Consider the following 16,355-nt stretch of genomic DNA (forward strand, 5'->3'; position numbering starts at 1 on the left):
ATCGAAGAATTAATAGTACCTTATGTTTGCATTCCTCTGTTGATAGTTAAAATACTTTAAAGATTAAAATGTTAAAACTATAATGCCTAGTTAGGACAATCTTTCCACAATTCTTACATGATGCAAACTTGTTAAAAAGAGAGAAAAAAGGTCAACTCGGTGCACTAAGCTCTCACTATGCGCGGGATCCGATGAAGGATCGGACCACAAGGGTCTATTACACACAGTCTTACCCTGCATTTCTGCAAGAGGTTGTTTCCACGGCTCGAACTCGAAACCTCCTTATCACATGGCAGCAACTTTACCGGTTCTCACTAGACCAGAAACATAAAAACAAAATTTATAGGACCGGCTTGAAAGTTGAAAGAGTCCTACAAAACCAAAATTGGGAAGAAAATACAAGGAAGAAGAGGAAGAGAACATAACATAGAAACCAATAGATTCTCACTGTTTCCTGTAGAATTTGGGGAATTGCACAGGATGAATGCAATCAGAAAAACCTTGACAGTGTTAAAACTATAGTTGTTACAAAGAACTCTCTGATGTGTAGTCATGTTTTAAATTTACCATACTCTCATCAAATTTATTTTGACTAAAAAACTTACCCCAACTCTTAATAATGTAGCATTAACTATAGGAGTCTGAAATATGAAGAATGTCAATCTGTTGTAAAACTCTCAACTGTTGACACAATCGTTACACGTTTGAAATCAAGAACCAAAAACATTCTTAATCTGATCAAAGTGAGTCCCAGATATTTTGACTATTGGTACCATTGCTATAAAAGAACATCAAGAACTCTAACTCCAGCATCTCGAAAATTGTCACAGATGCTGAACTGAAGCTTGCACTATATGTTCTATCAATTTAAGCCACACTGAGAAGTGTCTTCTTTACACCGTTGTAACATGCCTCCTCGACACCCTTGTTATAGAAGAGGGGAAGGGAATAGTCTATTTGATGTTGTGCGTAGGAACGCTCAAATAAAATTTGGTGTTCTTGAAGTCATCGAGGAGAGGGTTATATCCATCTTTAGTTCTCGTCTTTGTTGGGAGACCAAATTCTTCCATGAACGCTGCTGTATCGAGCTACAACAAATATTTACATGAATGAATATAAACCAACGAAAAGTAGAGAAGGGGAACTTTGGTTTCTCACAGCTGATGAGTAGGAATTACCGAAATAGTACGTCTTTTCTTTCCCCGCTTCACTGACGTGTCATCTTTTTGCTGCTTCTTCCACCCAGAGCAGTAATGATCCATCTGTTCCAAGAGCAAAAAATCTGTTGGAAAGAATATGTCGGCGTCCCCCTGCAAATTAAAAAAAATAAAACATTGCGGCCAAGTACAGATGCTATTACACAATAGATATTCAAAGTTTCACATGTTCAAGAGCATAATGATTGAAACATCGAATACGTAAAAATTTATTTAGATAACAAGTACGTGCAGTGGTGGCTCAGGGCGTGTTTGGTATGAAGGAAATTATTTTCCATGGAAAATGTGTTTTCCTGGAAAATAAGTGGTTTCTTACTTATTTTCCGATGTTTGATAAGTATGTAGCGAGCATTCATATATAATCTAGGCTGAAATAAAAAATTAAAAAAAGTACTCTCTCTGCTGGAGTGGAAGTCCAACATACGAATACCTCTTATAAACAACATTTCATGATAAAATCCAGGGAGGAATACAGAAATAAGGATCGGATCACCTTTGCATCCAAATAACTGTTGTAATCAGAGCTGCTGCCATCTTTCTGCATTTATTTGATATGAAAAAGGTAAATGAATTTACAGGAATTAAGTTAACTTGTTATCATAAAAATGACTAAAAGCAGAAAATACCAAAAGCAAGCCTTTGCCTCTTAAGATGCAGAGGATTACGTTATCCCATGTGACATTTTGCAAGAAACAGGTAAGTGCCAGAAAATAAATCAAGCGGAGATGCACGTAAATGAAAAACATTGCAATCAACACTCACACTGGTTCTTCTGATACCAATCTTTTCTTTATCAATCCCAATAGTTAACAGGTAAATTTGTAACCTACATGCTGTCAGAAGGTCTGAAGAATAGTAAAACAGTTCTAACACAACAACCACCACCCAACCAAACTTGCCTTGCGACTCACTAATTTAACCATTAGACACTCAAAAATGTAAGAGCGTGACTTTTTGTCAGTTTTAAGGTTTTAAAAGAATATCCAGGTTCTGCACAAGGACATCTAAAGACCGGACCAGCTAGTTGATTTAAATTTATTGATAAAACCAAGTTGTTCCAAGGCTTTGGTCTAATTGTAAGAGCGTAGCATGTGATGCGTAGGTTAGGCACATGTCACAGGTTTGAACCCCACCACAGGCAAAAGCCTGGTATTTAGGTGGAGAAAGGTAGAAGGGCGGGGCCTATTATTCACCGAGTCCCAAACGGTGCGCAACTATCCCTCAAAGATTTCTGAGTTTTCAAGCCTGTAGAATAGGAGAAATGGTGGATCTACAGGCTCCTACCATGGCTTCCAATTTATTCTTGCATCACTTCTGCTGTCACATATTCTTGGCGTCTTATTTGCTCATAATTTTCTCCACCTTCCAAAGTAAAGCTATGCTACGTATTCATATATGAGGGTATGTATAGTTTCTCACTTTCTTAGTAATTTTTCTTCTTTTTTAATTGTTAGAGGGTTTAGGAGTCCAAAAAATGCACCCTTGTCTTGTTTGATAAACTAATTTGACTAAGACGTTTTAGTAGTGCAAGTATTAATCAAAGATCGAGAGAGGCTACAACGAAGCGCAGAAAATCAATGGCATAAGGAGAAAAAGTGAAATGTACCTTGGTTGAAACCAGAGGAGCTCTTTCACCAGGAATTTTAACATCAGGTAGATAACTGAAATCGGAAGCAATTAAAGACATCTTCGGTAAAGCTCCATGTAAAACTTCTAGAAGTTTCTGAATTTTAGGAAGTAGCACTGCATGAGTATATGATATTTTTTTCCCAAGCATGAGCATTTAATATGTTAACCTAAACTGAGGAAAGAGCTCAATCAACATTGCAGAATTATTACCAAGCAACCAGTGGGAAGCCAACACCATCTTGGCTTAGGAAACACTTTTGCCCAAATACTTTTCATCGCCGAAGAAACCCTGCTCCCACCCGTTGTAGCATCAGGCATATCTACGATCTCCATGCAAGACTTGATTAAGGAGTCTTGAATTGGCCTATACAACTCTGAGAGTTCTTCCCTGTTAAAAGAAGACAAAGACGTGTTTTAGCATTATATGCAGATTTGACAATCTTGCTTGGCCATCGTACCTACTACTAATGGACAAAATCACCAATCCGAAATGATTCAATATCAGGCTAAATCCCTCTATAAAGCAAAAATATCTCTCTTATCTTCTCTTACTTCTTTGGGTAGTTTCCTTTTTTCCATATTTTTATGGAGTGGAGTGGCATAAGATATCCTTATGGGAGAAAAACAATACTTACTGCTACTTCTGTTACTAGTTCTCAGGATTTATCAACCAAAAGGCAAAGATTAACTATGCTTGTGCAAATGCTACATTGTTAGCAACATTCATTAGGCTATCCACCTATATACTGTCGAAGAAACATCTCAGTCAAAAATGTAAAATTTGCTTAGCAGAAAAACACTCCAGAATACAAACATCATTATGTCATTGCAACAGTATAAAGTGAATTACCCTTGTTTGCTTTCAACCCACACTTCCATCCACGGAGACATTTGATTCTCAGAATAAATGAGATCATGTGGAAGATTGTCAAGCACCTAAAAGATTACTCAATTGTTAATAAGCTCAATGAATAAAGTTTATGACAACCTCTCAGGCTCACAGTTTAATGGTATAGCAGAAACCAAGATACAAGAATAGACATTGCGTTCGCGTGGAATTTGTAAAGTGCTCATTAGGAGCATGCCATATTTTTGTAATGCATTGTAAGAGGGGGCTCAATTTTTCACCAACCACCCAATTTTACTCATCATGATTGAGCTTCATAAATTAAGTAAGGAAGCCAGTCGTCAATTTCAATGCACACCATATCTTTCTAGAGAAGAACATTACAGACAAAAGAAATAGAGAAAGTAGCCATACCTCTAACATGATAACCCAGCAAGGTTGTTCATCCACATCTCCTGCTTCAACAAGAAAACTTTACGCATTAATGCAAGATAAAGAACAGGGCCATATAAAGAACAGCATCATACCCCATCCACTCCTGTCCGCAGCATCACGACACTCTACTCTAAACTTGGATGAGTGGCTATCAACTTCGCCAACAGTTTGAATCTGTTTCGCTGCAAGTGAGGAACTGATTTCAACCGAACTGTACTCAAGAGAAACGAAGCTTTAGTAATTCTTTATGAAATGATTGAATGAAGAGCCTGCACAGAAAACAATGATAAAAGAAGAGGAACGACATATTCTATGCCGTACTGCTATCTGACACTTCTGAAGCAAAACAATTTGCTCAAGATGTGTTTGAAACTCATGGACACCCTTTTGAAACTTTAGATCAACGTGTAAGGTTAATATCGATTAGAAGTATAACTTTCTACAAATCATTTCTTGTCGTAACAATAAGAAGACATAATCATTTAATGTTTACACTTTTGATATATATTCAGCATTACTAATTCAATGTACTGGGGTTTTTGAAATTTAAATTTATAAAAATATATATAACATGTATTTTACTTTGGTGTCTCATGTTTATATCAGGAAAATAGAAAGAACTTTAACCTTTCAGTTTAATATGATATCCAGGTCGTTGAGATGCATCAGTTCTTGCTTAACTCTTTTTTTTTTTAAAATAATGGTAGTGTCCAGGTCAGTTTGCGCACGCCTCGACTAATTCCACTAGGTACCGGCTACCTATCACCAACACAAGTACTAGATAACTCTATCCACCAAGGCTTAGACAAATGGGACGAAATAACCTAGCGTTTTTGTCTCCAGTGTAATTTGAACCTGAGGCCTCACGGTTCTCCACCCACTTCATTGACCAGTACCACTAGGCTACACCCTTGGGTGCCATTTCTTGCTTAATTCTAAAGTTGATTGTAATATGTTTTACGAAAGGCATGAACTGATATCACCCAAGCTCGGACCTGCTATCATCTTCTCAAAATCTAAGGAGTTACACTTCTAAGTTATATTTTTTATACCCTCCAAGCAGTTAGAACACAGCATTGCATACTTTTAATAACAAAATATGACATAGAGATAAGATTTAAAAAGCACGATAGCATTTAATTAAAAGAAGTGTCTTTGAAGAAAGAGGGCGTAAAATTATACTCTCATGAAAAGAATAGAAAAAATGATCACTAATAATATTTTGTTACTTTGTCAAAAAAAAAATTAGAAAAGAACTAAATGCCTCGGAAAATAATGCATGTATCTAGTCTAAAAAAAATCTTGCATTAGACAATTAAAGCAAAGATCAATGAGCTCCTTTTTCCCTAAGTTCCCCTTAGTCTAGACAACTTTGAGAATATATGGCATCTACCCCACCTTAAGGCCAACAGGTGGAGTGGTACAAAGACCATTATACCCCTTCAATTTCCCTTTTAAACGATGTGGGACATCCTATAATCAACACCTTCCCACATGTGTAATTCGATTCTAAAATTCATCTGCGGACTTCAATGCGGATTTTTTTAATAGAAATAAATACTTCAGAAAACCTAGTAAATCTAATAAGTAATGTTGAACTTTAGAATTACGTGTGAAAGAATCTGAGCATTCGACCAAAACCTTAAAACCGTGAATGGAGTAGTGCAAGACTTTTATAAGCACTTTTACCTCCTATGTGAAACATTATTAATTAGCTAAGGTACCTCAACAAAATTATTGTTCCTCTTTTTCATATCTAATTTGCACAAATGCTTTACTCTGTAACTCTATGGCCATGTAAACAAGTTCATCATGTGTGGCATTCTCAATTAGGTAAAGCACTATGAGCATTATCACATACATGTAACTAATATTATCATAAACTCTTGTCGGTGCATTTAACTTTATGTAATCCAGGATGCCTTTTGCACAGGTTCCTGATCCACCACCTATTTCATATATCTACACCCAAAAGACAGTCAAAATGTAAAGCAAGTGAATGATTGATCAATTAAGTGAAATTTAAGAAGAAAAATAGAGAAAATGAATATTAATAAGTTCCAATGGACAATAAAAGATTGTATGCAGCTAAGAAGCTACATTCTCTAGGCATTAACGAACTTACTTTCAGTGGAACAGATAGGTTTGTAGTACGCAAAATGGCTTCAGCAATCCCATGAGCATACCAAGGCTGCAGAGAATTCCATATAACATGATTGCGACTAACAGGTAAATTGGAATACAGAATAGTAAATAATAAAAGGCGGTGAAAAAAAAAAACGCATATAGATCAATGTTCTGACTTCTGGTTATTTGAACTAAAGCGCCTACAAATTAAAAATAAAGTACTCTGAGGAACATAACACATGAATGCATGACAAGATAGCTAAAGTCCATAACTTGGTTAAAAACAAGAAGAAAGACAGAAAAAACTTTCGGTTGTTGGCAATATACAAGAGGAGCTCCTCATATAGGAGTCTAAGCCTATGTAATAAGGTAAGTAACTACTCTGTGCTTACATTATAATAAATAATTATTCCAAATATATCCTAAGAAATAGTCTACATAATTTTCTCACATATAATGAGCAATTACATTTAGAAGCACAAAAGATAGTAATATTACCTTAAAAAGCTCCACTGGAGTAAACCATGAAACATCACTCTGCTTGTAAATCTTATCCAAATGCTTCATGTATGCTTTCCTACCTAAAAAAATCAAAAATCATATTTTCCATCTAAGGACAACTTTTTCTTTAATTATTCTAAAATCAAACTATGACGAAACCTCGTAATTGCACTTGAATAGAGCAAGATGGATGCAGATAATTACATAACTGACTCCAACTAATTTAGGATTAAGGTGTAGTTATTGATTGATTGCACTTCATATTAAGCAGTCAATTTGCTTTACTAAGAACTTAATCCGATTACTACTCAAGAAATGCCAATTAATTCACAAATAGATGAAACAACAGTAAAGTAAAGGAAACGCCAATTACCTTGGAGCTGATTGAACTTAATGCTTCTATCAAGCACTCCAACTGATGCTGATTTCTGGGAGAAATACCCGACATTTGGATCATACAATGCCTTGTGAATAAAATCCCTAACCTTCAAATCAACACGAAACAAACCTTAGCCAATAAATCAAAAAAAAAAAAAAAACTAAAGGGTGTGTTTGGTATGCCAGAAAAAAGTTTCTTTAAATAATTCCTCTACGAAATCAGAAAGAAATGAGGATTCTTATACCCGACCCAATTTGTTTGGGATTGAGGCATAGTTGTTGTTTTTGTTGTTTAATTCCTCGACGAAATAATTTTCCACTGTTTGTTAACTTGAACACTGAAAATGTGTTTTTCTCCAAAATAAAGTCATTTCGTTTACAAATATGAACATTTTCACTTAATTAGCAAAGTTATTTTGTTTTACAAATATCGTAAGAGTAATGAAATCATTTTTCAAAATACAAACATTTTCCAGCATAACAATGCACATATACAATATAAACAACAAAAGCAATAAAGGGAATTAGAGAAATTACAAGAATTGGTCTGTCCCCAACAATGTGAGTGGAGTACAAAGCTGAAGAATGCTGACCCAAAAATTCAAAAGGAATCACTGAAGATAAAATTAGGTAAAATTTCAGAAAAATATTAAAGAAAAGTTTAAGTATAAAGAAAACTACTGTAGAAATGAAGGAAATTTTGTTTACCTCTGGGTTTGTGGAAGAGGGAGAAGAGATTTCGTGAAGAGAACGATAGAGGGGCCATAATAATGGAAGATTAAGAGAGGGTTTTGTTATTTCTTTTCTTGAGGGTTTAAGAATTTGTTTATATTTTTTTGTTTCTTCTTTCGGCTAAAATATAATAGTCTCGTTATTGGATTTTCACATTGGACTCTCTTGCTCGGATTACAATTGGTAATTAAAAAGTCCCAGTTTTAAAAATAATTAAATTTAGCCACATAAAATTTGAATAAAAATACTGCTAAAAATATTCCATCATAATATGGTGGAGTTCGAATATTTTACATATGAGCTTCCATCATAATATGTTGTAATTTTATAATGTGCTAAAGTTTAGAATATGCTGGAAGTTTATATGCAGGAGCTCTCGTATATTATGTTGGAATTTTTTGTGTCCTGGAGTTCCAACAAAATATGCTGGAAGTTTATACACATAAGCTCTAGAAATCTCGCATATTATGCTCGAACTTTTTGTATTTCAGCAAAATAATAGTTATTTTTAATGATTTTACAAATACTGTTATTTTTTAATTACTAATCCAAAAAATGACCAGCTTGTGCTATTTTGATTCTTACTCCAGGAGATATCAACCAGCCATCTAAACTTGTTCCAAGTGTCAAAGGCATGACGGCGTGACAGACCACTAAATATATATTCTTAATTTTCAAAATTAAAACTCGAGACTTCTTTATGAAATACTAAAAACTTTTACTATGTTACCACATCCTCCGAGGTTGAATTTCTTAAGTTTGTTTGGAGGTTAATAAAATCTATAATTTCGTACCATTTCAAAGCTGAAACATATGACTTACAAACCTCTTGAATGTTGTAACTAATTAATTCTTAATTTTCTTACAAGATCTTGGTGCAATTCTTTTGAAAAAAAAATATTTAGTTGTTTATTAAAAGGAGCATGAGGCCATATTAGAAAGAAAAAAAAAAGAGTTAAATTAATCATACAATCCTACAAATGCATTTGAGGATGGCTTAGCCGTTAATGAAATGGGTGGAAAAAAAGAATATTAGGTAATCTTTTTATTTAAGTCTTAACATGTATAAGATAAGTATGCTAAAAATAGCAGGTATCAAATAGAATAATTGATATATGCGCGAGCTAATTTGAATTAAAAATATAAAAAAATATAAAAAAAAAAAAAAAGGAAAAACTTCACAACCCCACAACTGGAAACTATGGAGATCTATTATTGGAAAAAGTAGCTTGAGTTTTCTCCAATTTTGAGCCCAAAATCAACTAATCGATGATGAGGTCCATTTCAACCGACCCATGTGTAGATAAACCCGTCTACATCCTGTCCTGTCTATTTCATTGGCCCTAATCATTAATCAAAGCCACATTTTTTATAATTCAACTTAGATTATTTTTAACTTAAGCATAAGTTTAAGGGTTTTTTTTTTGGGTAAGCAATGATGGTTCAATTAACTACTACTATGAGATTATAATTAATAGAAACTAGTTGTGTCCCAATAAGTATTTGAAGTGTTAAAGAAAATTTTGTTTACTGTAAATTTTAATATTTTACACCAGAAATGTTGTCATATGCATTAACTCTCTTATTTAAAAAGTTAAAACTTTGTTTACTTTTAGAAATGGATGAAATACTTTATAAGATTAACCAGCTCCAACAGAGAATTGAATTTCAGATTTTGAGGCTTTGACGCCTCGCCCTTTTCAATTAGGTCAACCTCATTAGCCATAATTAACAATCCATTTTCTTCTTCTTAAAAAGATAAGCAATTAAAGCTTCCTAGCAAAAGCAACAAAATAATTCTCGCGTTCACTTTTACTTATCTACTATACTAAAAATATATTTTCATTTTTACTTGTTCATTATACTAAATCAAGAGAAAGATAATATTTTTTTCCTTGTTTTACCATTATTATTAACTACTCATTCCCCAAATCACTTTCCAAGACTTTTGAAAATGCTATCATTATTATGGATAAAATTATAAAATACATACTTCATTTATTTTTCTTAAATGAGTACAAAGTCAAAAATGGACAACCAAAAGTGAATAGAGGGAGTGCTCTATTATTTAGTCTAATGTGATGATCCGCCATGTCATCATGCCACATAGGCGCCATTTGACATATGTTAATGCCATGTGGAAGCTTACATAAGAAGAAGACTAGCATTTGTGAGAAGATTCTAGAAAGATATGGACATTTCCTTAGGAAGAACCTAGATCCTTATGGATTTGCTAAGAAAGTCCTTGGAATCTTCTAGACTTGTAGAGAATTCTAGAGAAAGCCCTTATCTTGTAAATATCAAAGATTTGTATATATAATTAATATTTACACACTAGCCCCTAGGAGACTAGTATATAAAGGGGCCACTCATTTGTAATTTACCAAGCAAACAATTCAAGTTCTATCTAATACAAAGCTTCATTTAACAATTCTCTTGTGTTCATTCTTCCATTCTCTTAGCGATCTTGAGTGTAGTAAGGCTGACTTGACATAGCAAGAACGTGAGCAAGTTGTGCAAGATTGTGAGAGAGTTGTCAAGTACCGCACGTGTACTTAGTTAACAGCTAAGTACATGACAACGTGGTATCAGAGCGAAGGTTTCATCTAAGGGAATGGCGAACGACGGAGAAATTAACGCTGCCAACACCTAAGCAAACGTCATCCAAGATGTTGCTGGCCGGAGCGGCCATAGCAAAAAGAGGAATGCCACCAACAAGAGTCAGGAGGTGCCACCTCGGGTTGTGTCAAATGAAGGGCTTGCATCCCAAGAACCATCTGTCACTGAGGCGAGCGAGGATGAAGTAGAGGTCCTTCTAGAGGACATCTCGCTCGATAAAGATTGGGTGATGAAGATGAACGCGGGGATGGACGTTGTGGAGATCTTTGGCCAACGCTTGGGGAAGGTGGAAGGCACCCTTAACGTTCTTGAGGGGCACTCTTGAAGAGATTGAGAGTATCCGAAATGACTTGGAGGGACGTACACAAACTAGGATGGAACTAAGGCAAACCATCACTTCCTTAGAGTGCAGACTCATGGAGGCTTTGAGTACTATCGATGCAATAAAGGCAAAGATAGAGTCACTCGAGGAGCATGTCAATGCTGACGTGACCGAGGTAGCCAGCAATGTTGTGGTGACGAGGGAGGCCAAGATCGAGGCTCCCAAACCCTCGGTGTTCAAAGGTGTTTGTGATGCACAAGAAGTGGAAAACTTCCTTTGGCACTTGGAGAACTACTTCAGGCACGGAAAAGTGAGGGATGACGAGGCCAAGATCAATATTGCGGTGTTGTACCTCTCAGAGACTGTCATGCTATGGTGGAGAAGGAAGATAGATGACGTGGATAAAGGTCTATGTACTATTAGCACATGGGATCAGTTCAAAGCGGAGTTCAAGCGACATTTCTTTCCAAACAATGTCTTGTACGAGGCAAGGCGCAAGCTTAGGGAATTGAAGCAAACATGGAGCATGCGTAACTATGTCAAAAAGTTCACTACCCTTGTGCTTCAAATCCCCAACCTTACCAATGATGACTTATTGTTCCACTTCATGGACGGGTTGCAAAATTGGGCTAAGCAGGAGTTGCAATGCCGACAAGTCACTGATATAGACTATGCCATATTGGAGGCTGAATCATTGATGGATTTCAGGCATGACAAGCACGACAAAGGCAATGGCAAGAAATCAAAGGTTAACAATGTCAAATGTGGGGGAGACCGTGGCAAAGGCAAGGAGATACAACAACAATACTCCAAGACTCAAGATTTCAAAAAGTCGAGTGGCCGTTAGGGCTACGCTGAGAAGAAGGCACATGTCGAGAAGAAGGGATGTTATATATGCGAAGGACCATATGGCTTCAAGAATTGTCCTAACCTCAAGAGCCTTAGTGCCATGGTACGTGAGCGGAAGGAGCAGCCACAAGGAGAGAGTTTGGGAACCACACAGTTGGGTATGATTAGATTATGTGGTATTGTCATGAATCAAGCTATCCAACCTACCAATAATAGCAATCAGTACGTGGATCTCACTATCAACAACAAGCCCGTTCGTGCAATGGTGGATACTGGAGCAACTCATAATTTCGTGACTGAGGCTGCCGCAGAGAGACTAGAATTGAAGCTTGCTCCAACCAACTCTCGCGTCAAGATCGTGAATGCCGAGATACAGAATGCTCGTGGGGTAGCTAATGAAGTTGGTGTCAAATTGGGAACTTGGAAAGGTATGACAAATTTTACTGTAACCGCTATGGATATCTTTGATATCATACTGGGGCAAGAGTTCTTTAGACATTGTCATACTTTAATCGACCCTACCTCCAACGTCTCTTGCTTATGGAATGGGAAGGAGCTCGCATGGTACCTACAGTGACTATGCCACATGGACAAATCCAAGCACAACTCTCAGCTATGCAGGTTGTCAAGGGGATCAAGAAGGGGGGGGGGCAACGTTCGTGGCAACCATTGCAAGTCTAGAGGAAGACAAGAATTTTCAAGAGACAGTGCCGCCTTGCATAGAGAAGTTGCTCGAGAAGAACAAATATGTCATGCCATAGGAGTTACCTAAGCACTTGCCGCCTAGGCGAGAGGTGGATCACAAGATTGAGTTGGAGCCAGGGGCTAAGCCACCCGCATTTTCCCTATATCGTATGGCACCGCCAAGCTGGAGGAGCTCAAGAAACAATTGAAAGAGTTGCTGGATGTTGGTCATATTTGCCTATCAAAGGCACCTTTCGGCGTACCGATATTGTTCCAGAAGAAGAAGGATGGATCGATGCGCCTGTGCATAGACTACCGAGCACTTAATAAGATTACAGGGAAGAATAAGTACCCGATCCCACTCATTGCTGATTTGTTTGATAGACTTGGGCAAGCCAAGTACTTTACCAAGGTGGATCTTCGAAAGGGCTACTACCAGGTTCGCATTACGGAAGGGGATGAGCCAAAGACAGCATGTGTGATGAGATATGGAGCCTTTGAGTGGTTGGTGATGCCCTTCGGCTTAACCAATGCACCGGCCACATTTTGCACCCTTATGAACAAGATTTTTCATCCTTATCTTGATCAGTTCGTGGTAGTCTACCTAGCAACTCCTTGGAGGAACACATGGAGCACTTAAGGAAGGTTTTCCAAGTCTTGCGGGAGAACGAGCTATACATCAAGAGAGAGAAGTGCGAGTTTTCACAATCAAAGGTGCACTTCTTGGGCCATGTCATTAGCAATGGCAAGCTACGCATGAATGAGGATAAGGTACATGCTATCCAGGAGTGGGAGACACTCATAAAGGTAACTGCATTGAGATCCTTCCTTGTCCTTGTTAACTACTATCGTCGGTTCATCAGTGGATACTCAGCAAAGGCCGCACTGTTGACTAAGTTGCTAAAGAAGAACAAGCCATGGGTTTGGATGGAGCATTATCAAAAGGCGTTTGAATGCCTCAAGGCATCTGTAACAGAGGAGCCAGTCTTGGCATTACCTGACTTTGCCAAGACATTTGAGGTGCACATAGATGCCTCAGACTTCGCCATTGAGGGTGTTTTGATGCAGGATAAGCATCTCATAACATTTGAGAGCCGCAAGTTAAATGAGATGGAGCGGCGTTACACAATGCAAGAGAAGGAAATGACTGCCATTGTACATTGCCTTCGTACATGGAGACATTATCTGCTCGGGTCGAGGTTTGTGGTCAAGATTGATAATGTGGCTACTAGCTACTCTTAGACATTGAAGAAGATCACACCAAAACAGGCTAGGTGGCAAGATTTCTTAGCCGAGTTTGATTATGCACTGGAGTATAAGCCGGGAAAAGGTAATATTGTAGCCGATGCCTTGAGCCGGAAAGCCGATCTTGCTGCAATCACTTCAGCGAGATGGGACATTTGGGAGACTATAAAAGAAGGCATGCAACATGATCCAGCAGCCAAACATCTTATCGAGTTTATGCAGCAGCATTGCGCCGCGGTTATCGTAATATTGGGTGGGGGAGAGTGTGATGACCCGCCATGTCATCATGCCACATAGGCGTCATTTGACATATATTAATGCCATATGGAAGCTTACATAAGAAGAAGGCTAGCATTTGTGAGAAGATTCTAGAAATGTATGGATGGACATTTCCTTAGGAAGAACCTAAATCCTTATAGATTTGCTAAGAAAGTCCTTGGAATCTTTAGACTTGTAGAGAATTCTAGAGAAAGCCCTTATCTTGTAAATATCAAGGACTTGTATAATAATTAATATTTATACACTAGTCCCTAGGAGACTAGTATATAAAGGGGGCCACTCATTTGTAATTTACCAAGCAAACAATTCAAGTTCTCTCTAATACAAAGCTTCTTTTAACAATTCTATTGTGTTCTTTCTTCCATTCTCTTAGCGATCTTGAGTGTAGTAAGGCTGACTTGACATAGCAAGAACGTGAGCAAGTTGTGCAAGATCGTGAGCGAGTTGTCAAGTACCGCATGTGTACTTAGTTAACAGCTAAGGACGTGACACTAATCTGCACAAGCTTTGTTTTACAAAGTTCTGTTGGTGGAAAAAATACGGTGCCCGATAAAATAATTAAGGTGCATACAAGTTGACCCGAACATCACTATCATATAGGAAGAATTAAAATAATTAACAGTAGCATTACAATATTATCATATTTTCTTCTTTGTCTCGTGTCAAATTGTAGGCAAATAGAAGGGATTGAAGCCTCAAACTCTATACTACAACAACAATAATATACCTAGTATGATAGAGTCTGGGAGGATGGGGTGTACACAGACCTTATCTCAACCCTGTGTGGTATAGTGAGGTTGTTTTCGATAGACTTCAAGAAAAGCGTTCGCAAAATACTAGAGTAAAAAGCTATGATAAAAATACTGAAGAAACGAAAAAGATTGACAACAAAAATAGTAAATATAACCAAAAAAAAGATAGTAGTAATAAAATTTAATAATAAGATAATAATAAAATTCTATACGTTAATCAAATTCGGTAATCTTAATTAAGACAAAGATGACAAGGAAGACTTGCTTTGTTGGTAAAGCACCTCGAGTCACTGGAGGGGAAGTATGAAAATAATATAAATCCTCCTAAATTGGGAGGGAATTTAAAAAAAATAAAAATTAAGACAAAGATGTGACACTTTAACTAATGCTTATTTAGTAAACTAAAAAAGAATGCTTTTAACTATTTCTAATGGAAAGCTCCCCATTCTCTTTCTCTTGAACACGGGCGGATTAGGGTGTTCAGGTGAACCTTTCGTCAAAAAATTATACTGTATATATAATGTATAATCTATTTTTTATTTATATATATTATGTTTTGAATTCCCTTGACATAGCTAAAAGCATAGCTTAGTGGTCAAGGGGTTCAAAACTTTTGTAAAATCATTGGTCCTATTCCTACTAGATATATAATCTTTTTAACTTTTTTTGAACCCCTTAGGATTAATCCCGCCTCCGCCACTGCTCCTAAAAGTGGTTAAGTCAACTCGCTGCGGCGAGAACTGTATGCAGCAATCATGGAGTTCAATTACTCGACTGTATTTTGTCTATTTTAATGACATTAGGCTCCTTAATTACGTTAAGTTATTCATTGATTTGTGGAGCATTTTTAATTTGGTTTGGCTTTGCATTGAGTTTTTTCAAAACTTAAAACAATTTAATATGATTTCAAAGAAGGACACTGCTCGAGAAACATAGTGATTTCAAAGAGTAATAGCATGTTTGGACAAGTGTTTTTTTTAAAAGTTAAAAGTGTTTGACCAAGTTTTTGAAAGAAAAAAAAAGTATTTTTAAATAGAAGCAAAAGTAATTTTGAAAGTAGATTTTCTCTAAAATATATTTTTTTTTAAAAAATACTTTTGAATAAAATACACTTAGAATCATTTTTTAAAAGTTTAGTCACTAGTTGCTCTCAGAAGTATTTTCAAATAAATTAGTCAAATATAAACTAATTCTCGCTAAAACTACTTTTGGAAAAATCAATTATCAAATTAGATAATGAAGTTAAAAAACAAGTGATTAGAAGAAAGTGAACAACAACAATAACACACATCTAGCAAGTGGAGTTTGAGGAGGATGTGATGCAACCAGTGGCGGATCCACATGCTGAAGCACAAATTATCTTTGACAAGATTTAGTAAATTTGTATAGCTAATTATAAAAATATTTAGATAAATATTGGATGAGCACCCGTAACTAAACTTTATTTTTCTTTTCTTTCCGAATTTTTATTAGTGAGTACCCACGATTTTAAAATCCTGGATCCGCCACTGGATGGAACCTTAAGCTTATCTTGTGAAAGGCAGAAAGGATGAGGTCTATCATGTATGCATGAATCACAGTTAATTCATGCATATTTTAACTTTAATATATGATTAAATAATTTAATTAATATAATTGTAAACGTAGTGTTTATACGGTTTACTCCCTTTCTGCTATCTTACCTGTCACCCCCCTTCACTGTGTTGTGATTGGATGCGTACCAGAGATAGAGACAGCAT

General features: G+C 36.4%; 2 protein-coding genes across 2 annotated transcripts; one reads left to right on the forward strand and one right to left on the reverse strand.

Annotated features, from left to right (window-relative positions):
* Positions 1–613: 613 nt before the first annotated feature.
* LOC107790015 (protein arginine methyltransferase NDUFAF7 homolog, mitochondrial) lies at positions 614–7,980 on the reverse strand. The gene is made up of 14 exons (XM_016611901.2): positions 7,843–7,980; positions 7,672–7,748; positions 7,130–7,241; positions 6,754–6,836; positions 6,254–6,319; positions 5,990–6,090; positions 4,221–4,339; positions 4,108–4,148; positions 3,697–3,782; positions 3,057–3,234; positions 2,824–2,940; positions 1,711–1,755; positions 1,179–1,310; positions 614–1,088 (listed from the first exon to the last, which is right to left on the reverse strand). The coding sequence occupies exons 1-14, from the start codon at positions 7,898–7,900 to the stop codon at positions 954–956; spliced, it is 1,350 nt and encodes a 449-aa protein (XP_016467387.1). The 5' UTR covers positions 7,901–7,980; the 3' UTR covers positions 614–953.
* A 4,987-nt stretch (positions 7,981–12,967) lies between these two features.
* LOC142174620 (putative mitochondrial protein AtMg00860) lies at positions 12,968–14,555 on the forward strand. The gene is made up of 3 exons (XM_075240450.1): positions 12,968–13,495; positions 13,583–13,828; positions 14,538–14,555. The coding sequence occupies exons 1-3, from the start codon at positions 12,968–12,970 to the stop codon at positions 14,553–14,555; spliced, it is 792 nt and encodes a 263-aa protein (XP_075096551.1).
* The last annotated feature ends 1,800 nt before the right edge of the window (positions 14,556–16,355 follow it).

Source organism: Nicotiana tabacum, chromosome 20 (assembly GCF_000715075.1).
Source record: "Nicotiana tabacum cultivar K326 chromosome 20, ASM71507v2, whole genome shotgun sequence".
Classification (NCBI taxonomy): Eukaryota; Viridiplantae; Streptophyta; class Magnoliopsida; order Solanales; family Solanaceae; genus Nicotiana; species Nicotiana tabacum.

Excerpts from the sequence above, each read along its gene's own strand:
- LOC107790015 (XM_016611901.2), bottom strand. The coding sequence starts at position 7,900 with ATGGCCCCTCTATCGTTCTCTTCACGAAATCTCTTCTCCCTCTTCCAC. Across the intron at positions 7,242-7,671 it reads TTGGGGACAGACCAATTCTT|GTTAGGGATTTTATTCACAA; the intron begins GTAATTTCTCTA and ends GTTGATTTGAAG. Across the intron at positions 1,756-2,823 it reads CTCCTCTGGTTTCAACCAAG|AAAGATGGCAGCAGCTCTGA; the intron begins GTACATTTCACT and ends AAATAAATGCAG.
- LOC142174620 (XM_075240450.1), top strand. The coding sequence starts at position 12,968 with ATGGAGCACTTAAGGAAGGTTTTCCAAGTCTTGCGGGAGAACGAGCTA. Across the intron at positions 13,496-13,582 it reads AGAAGGAAATGACTGCCATT|ACATTGAAGAAGATCACACC; the intron begins GTACATTGCCTT and ends AGCTACTCTTAG.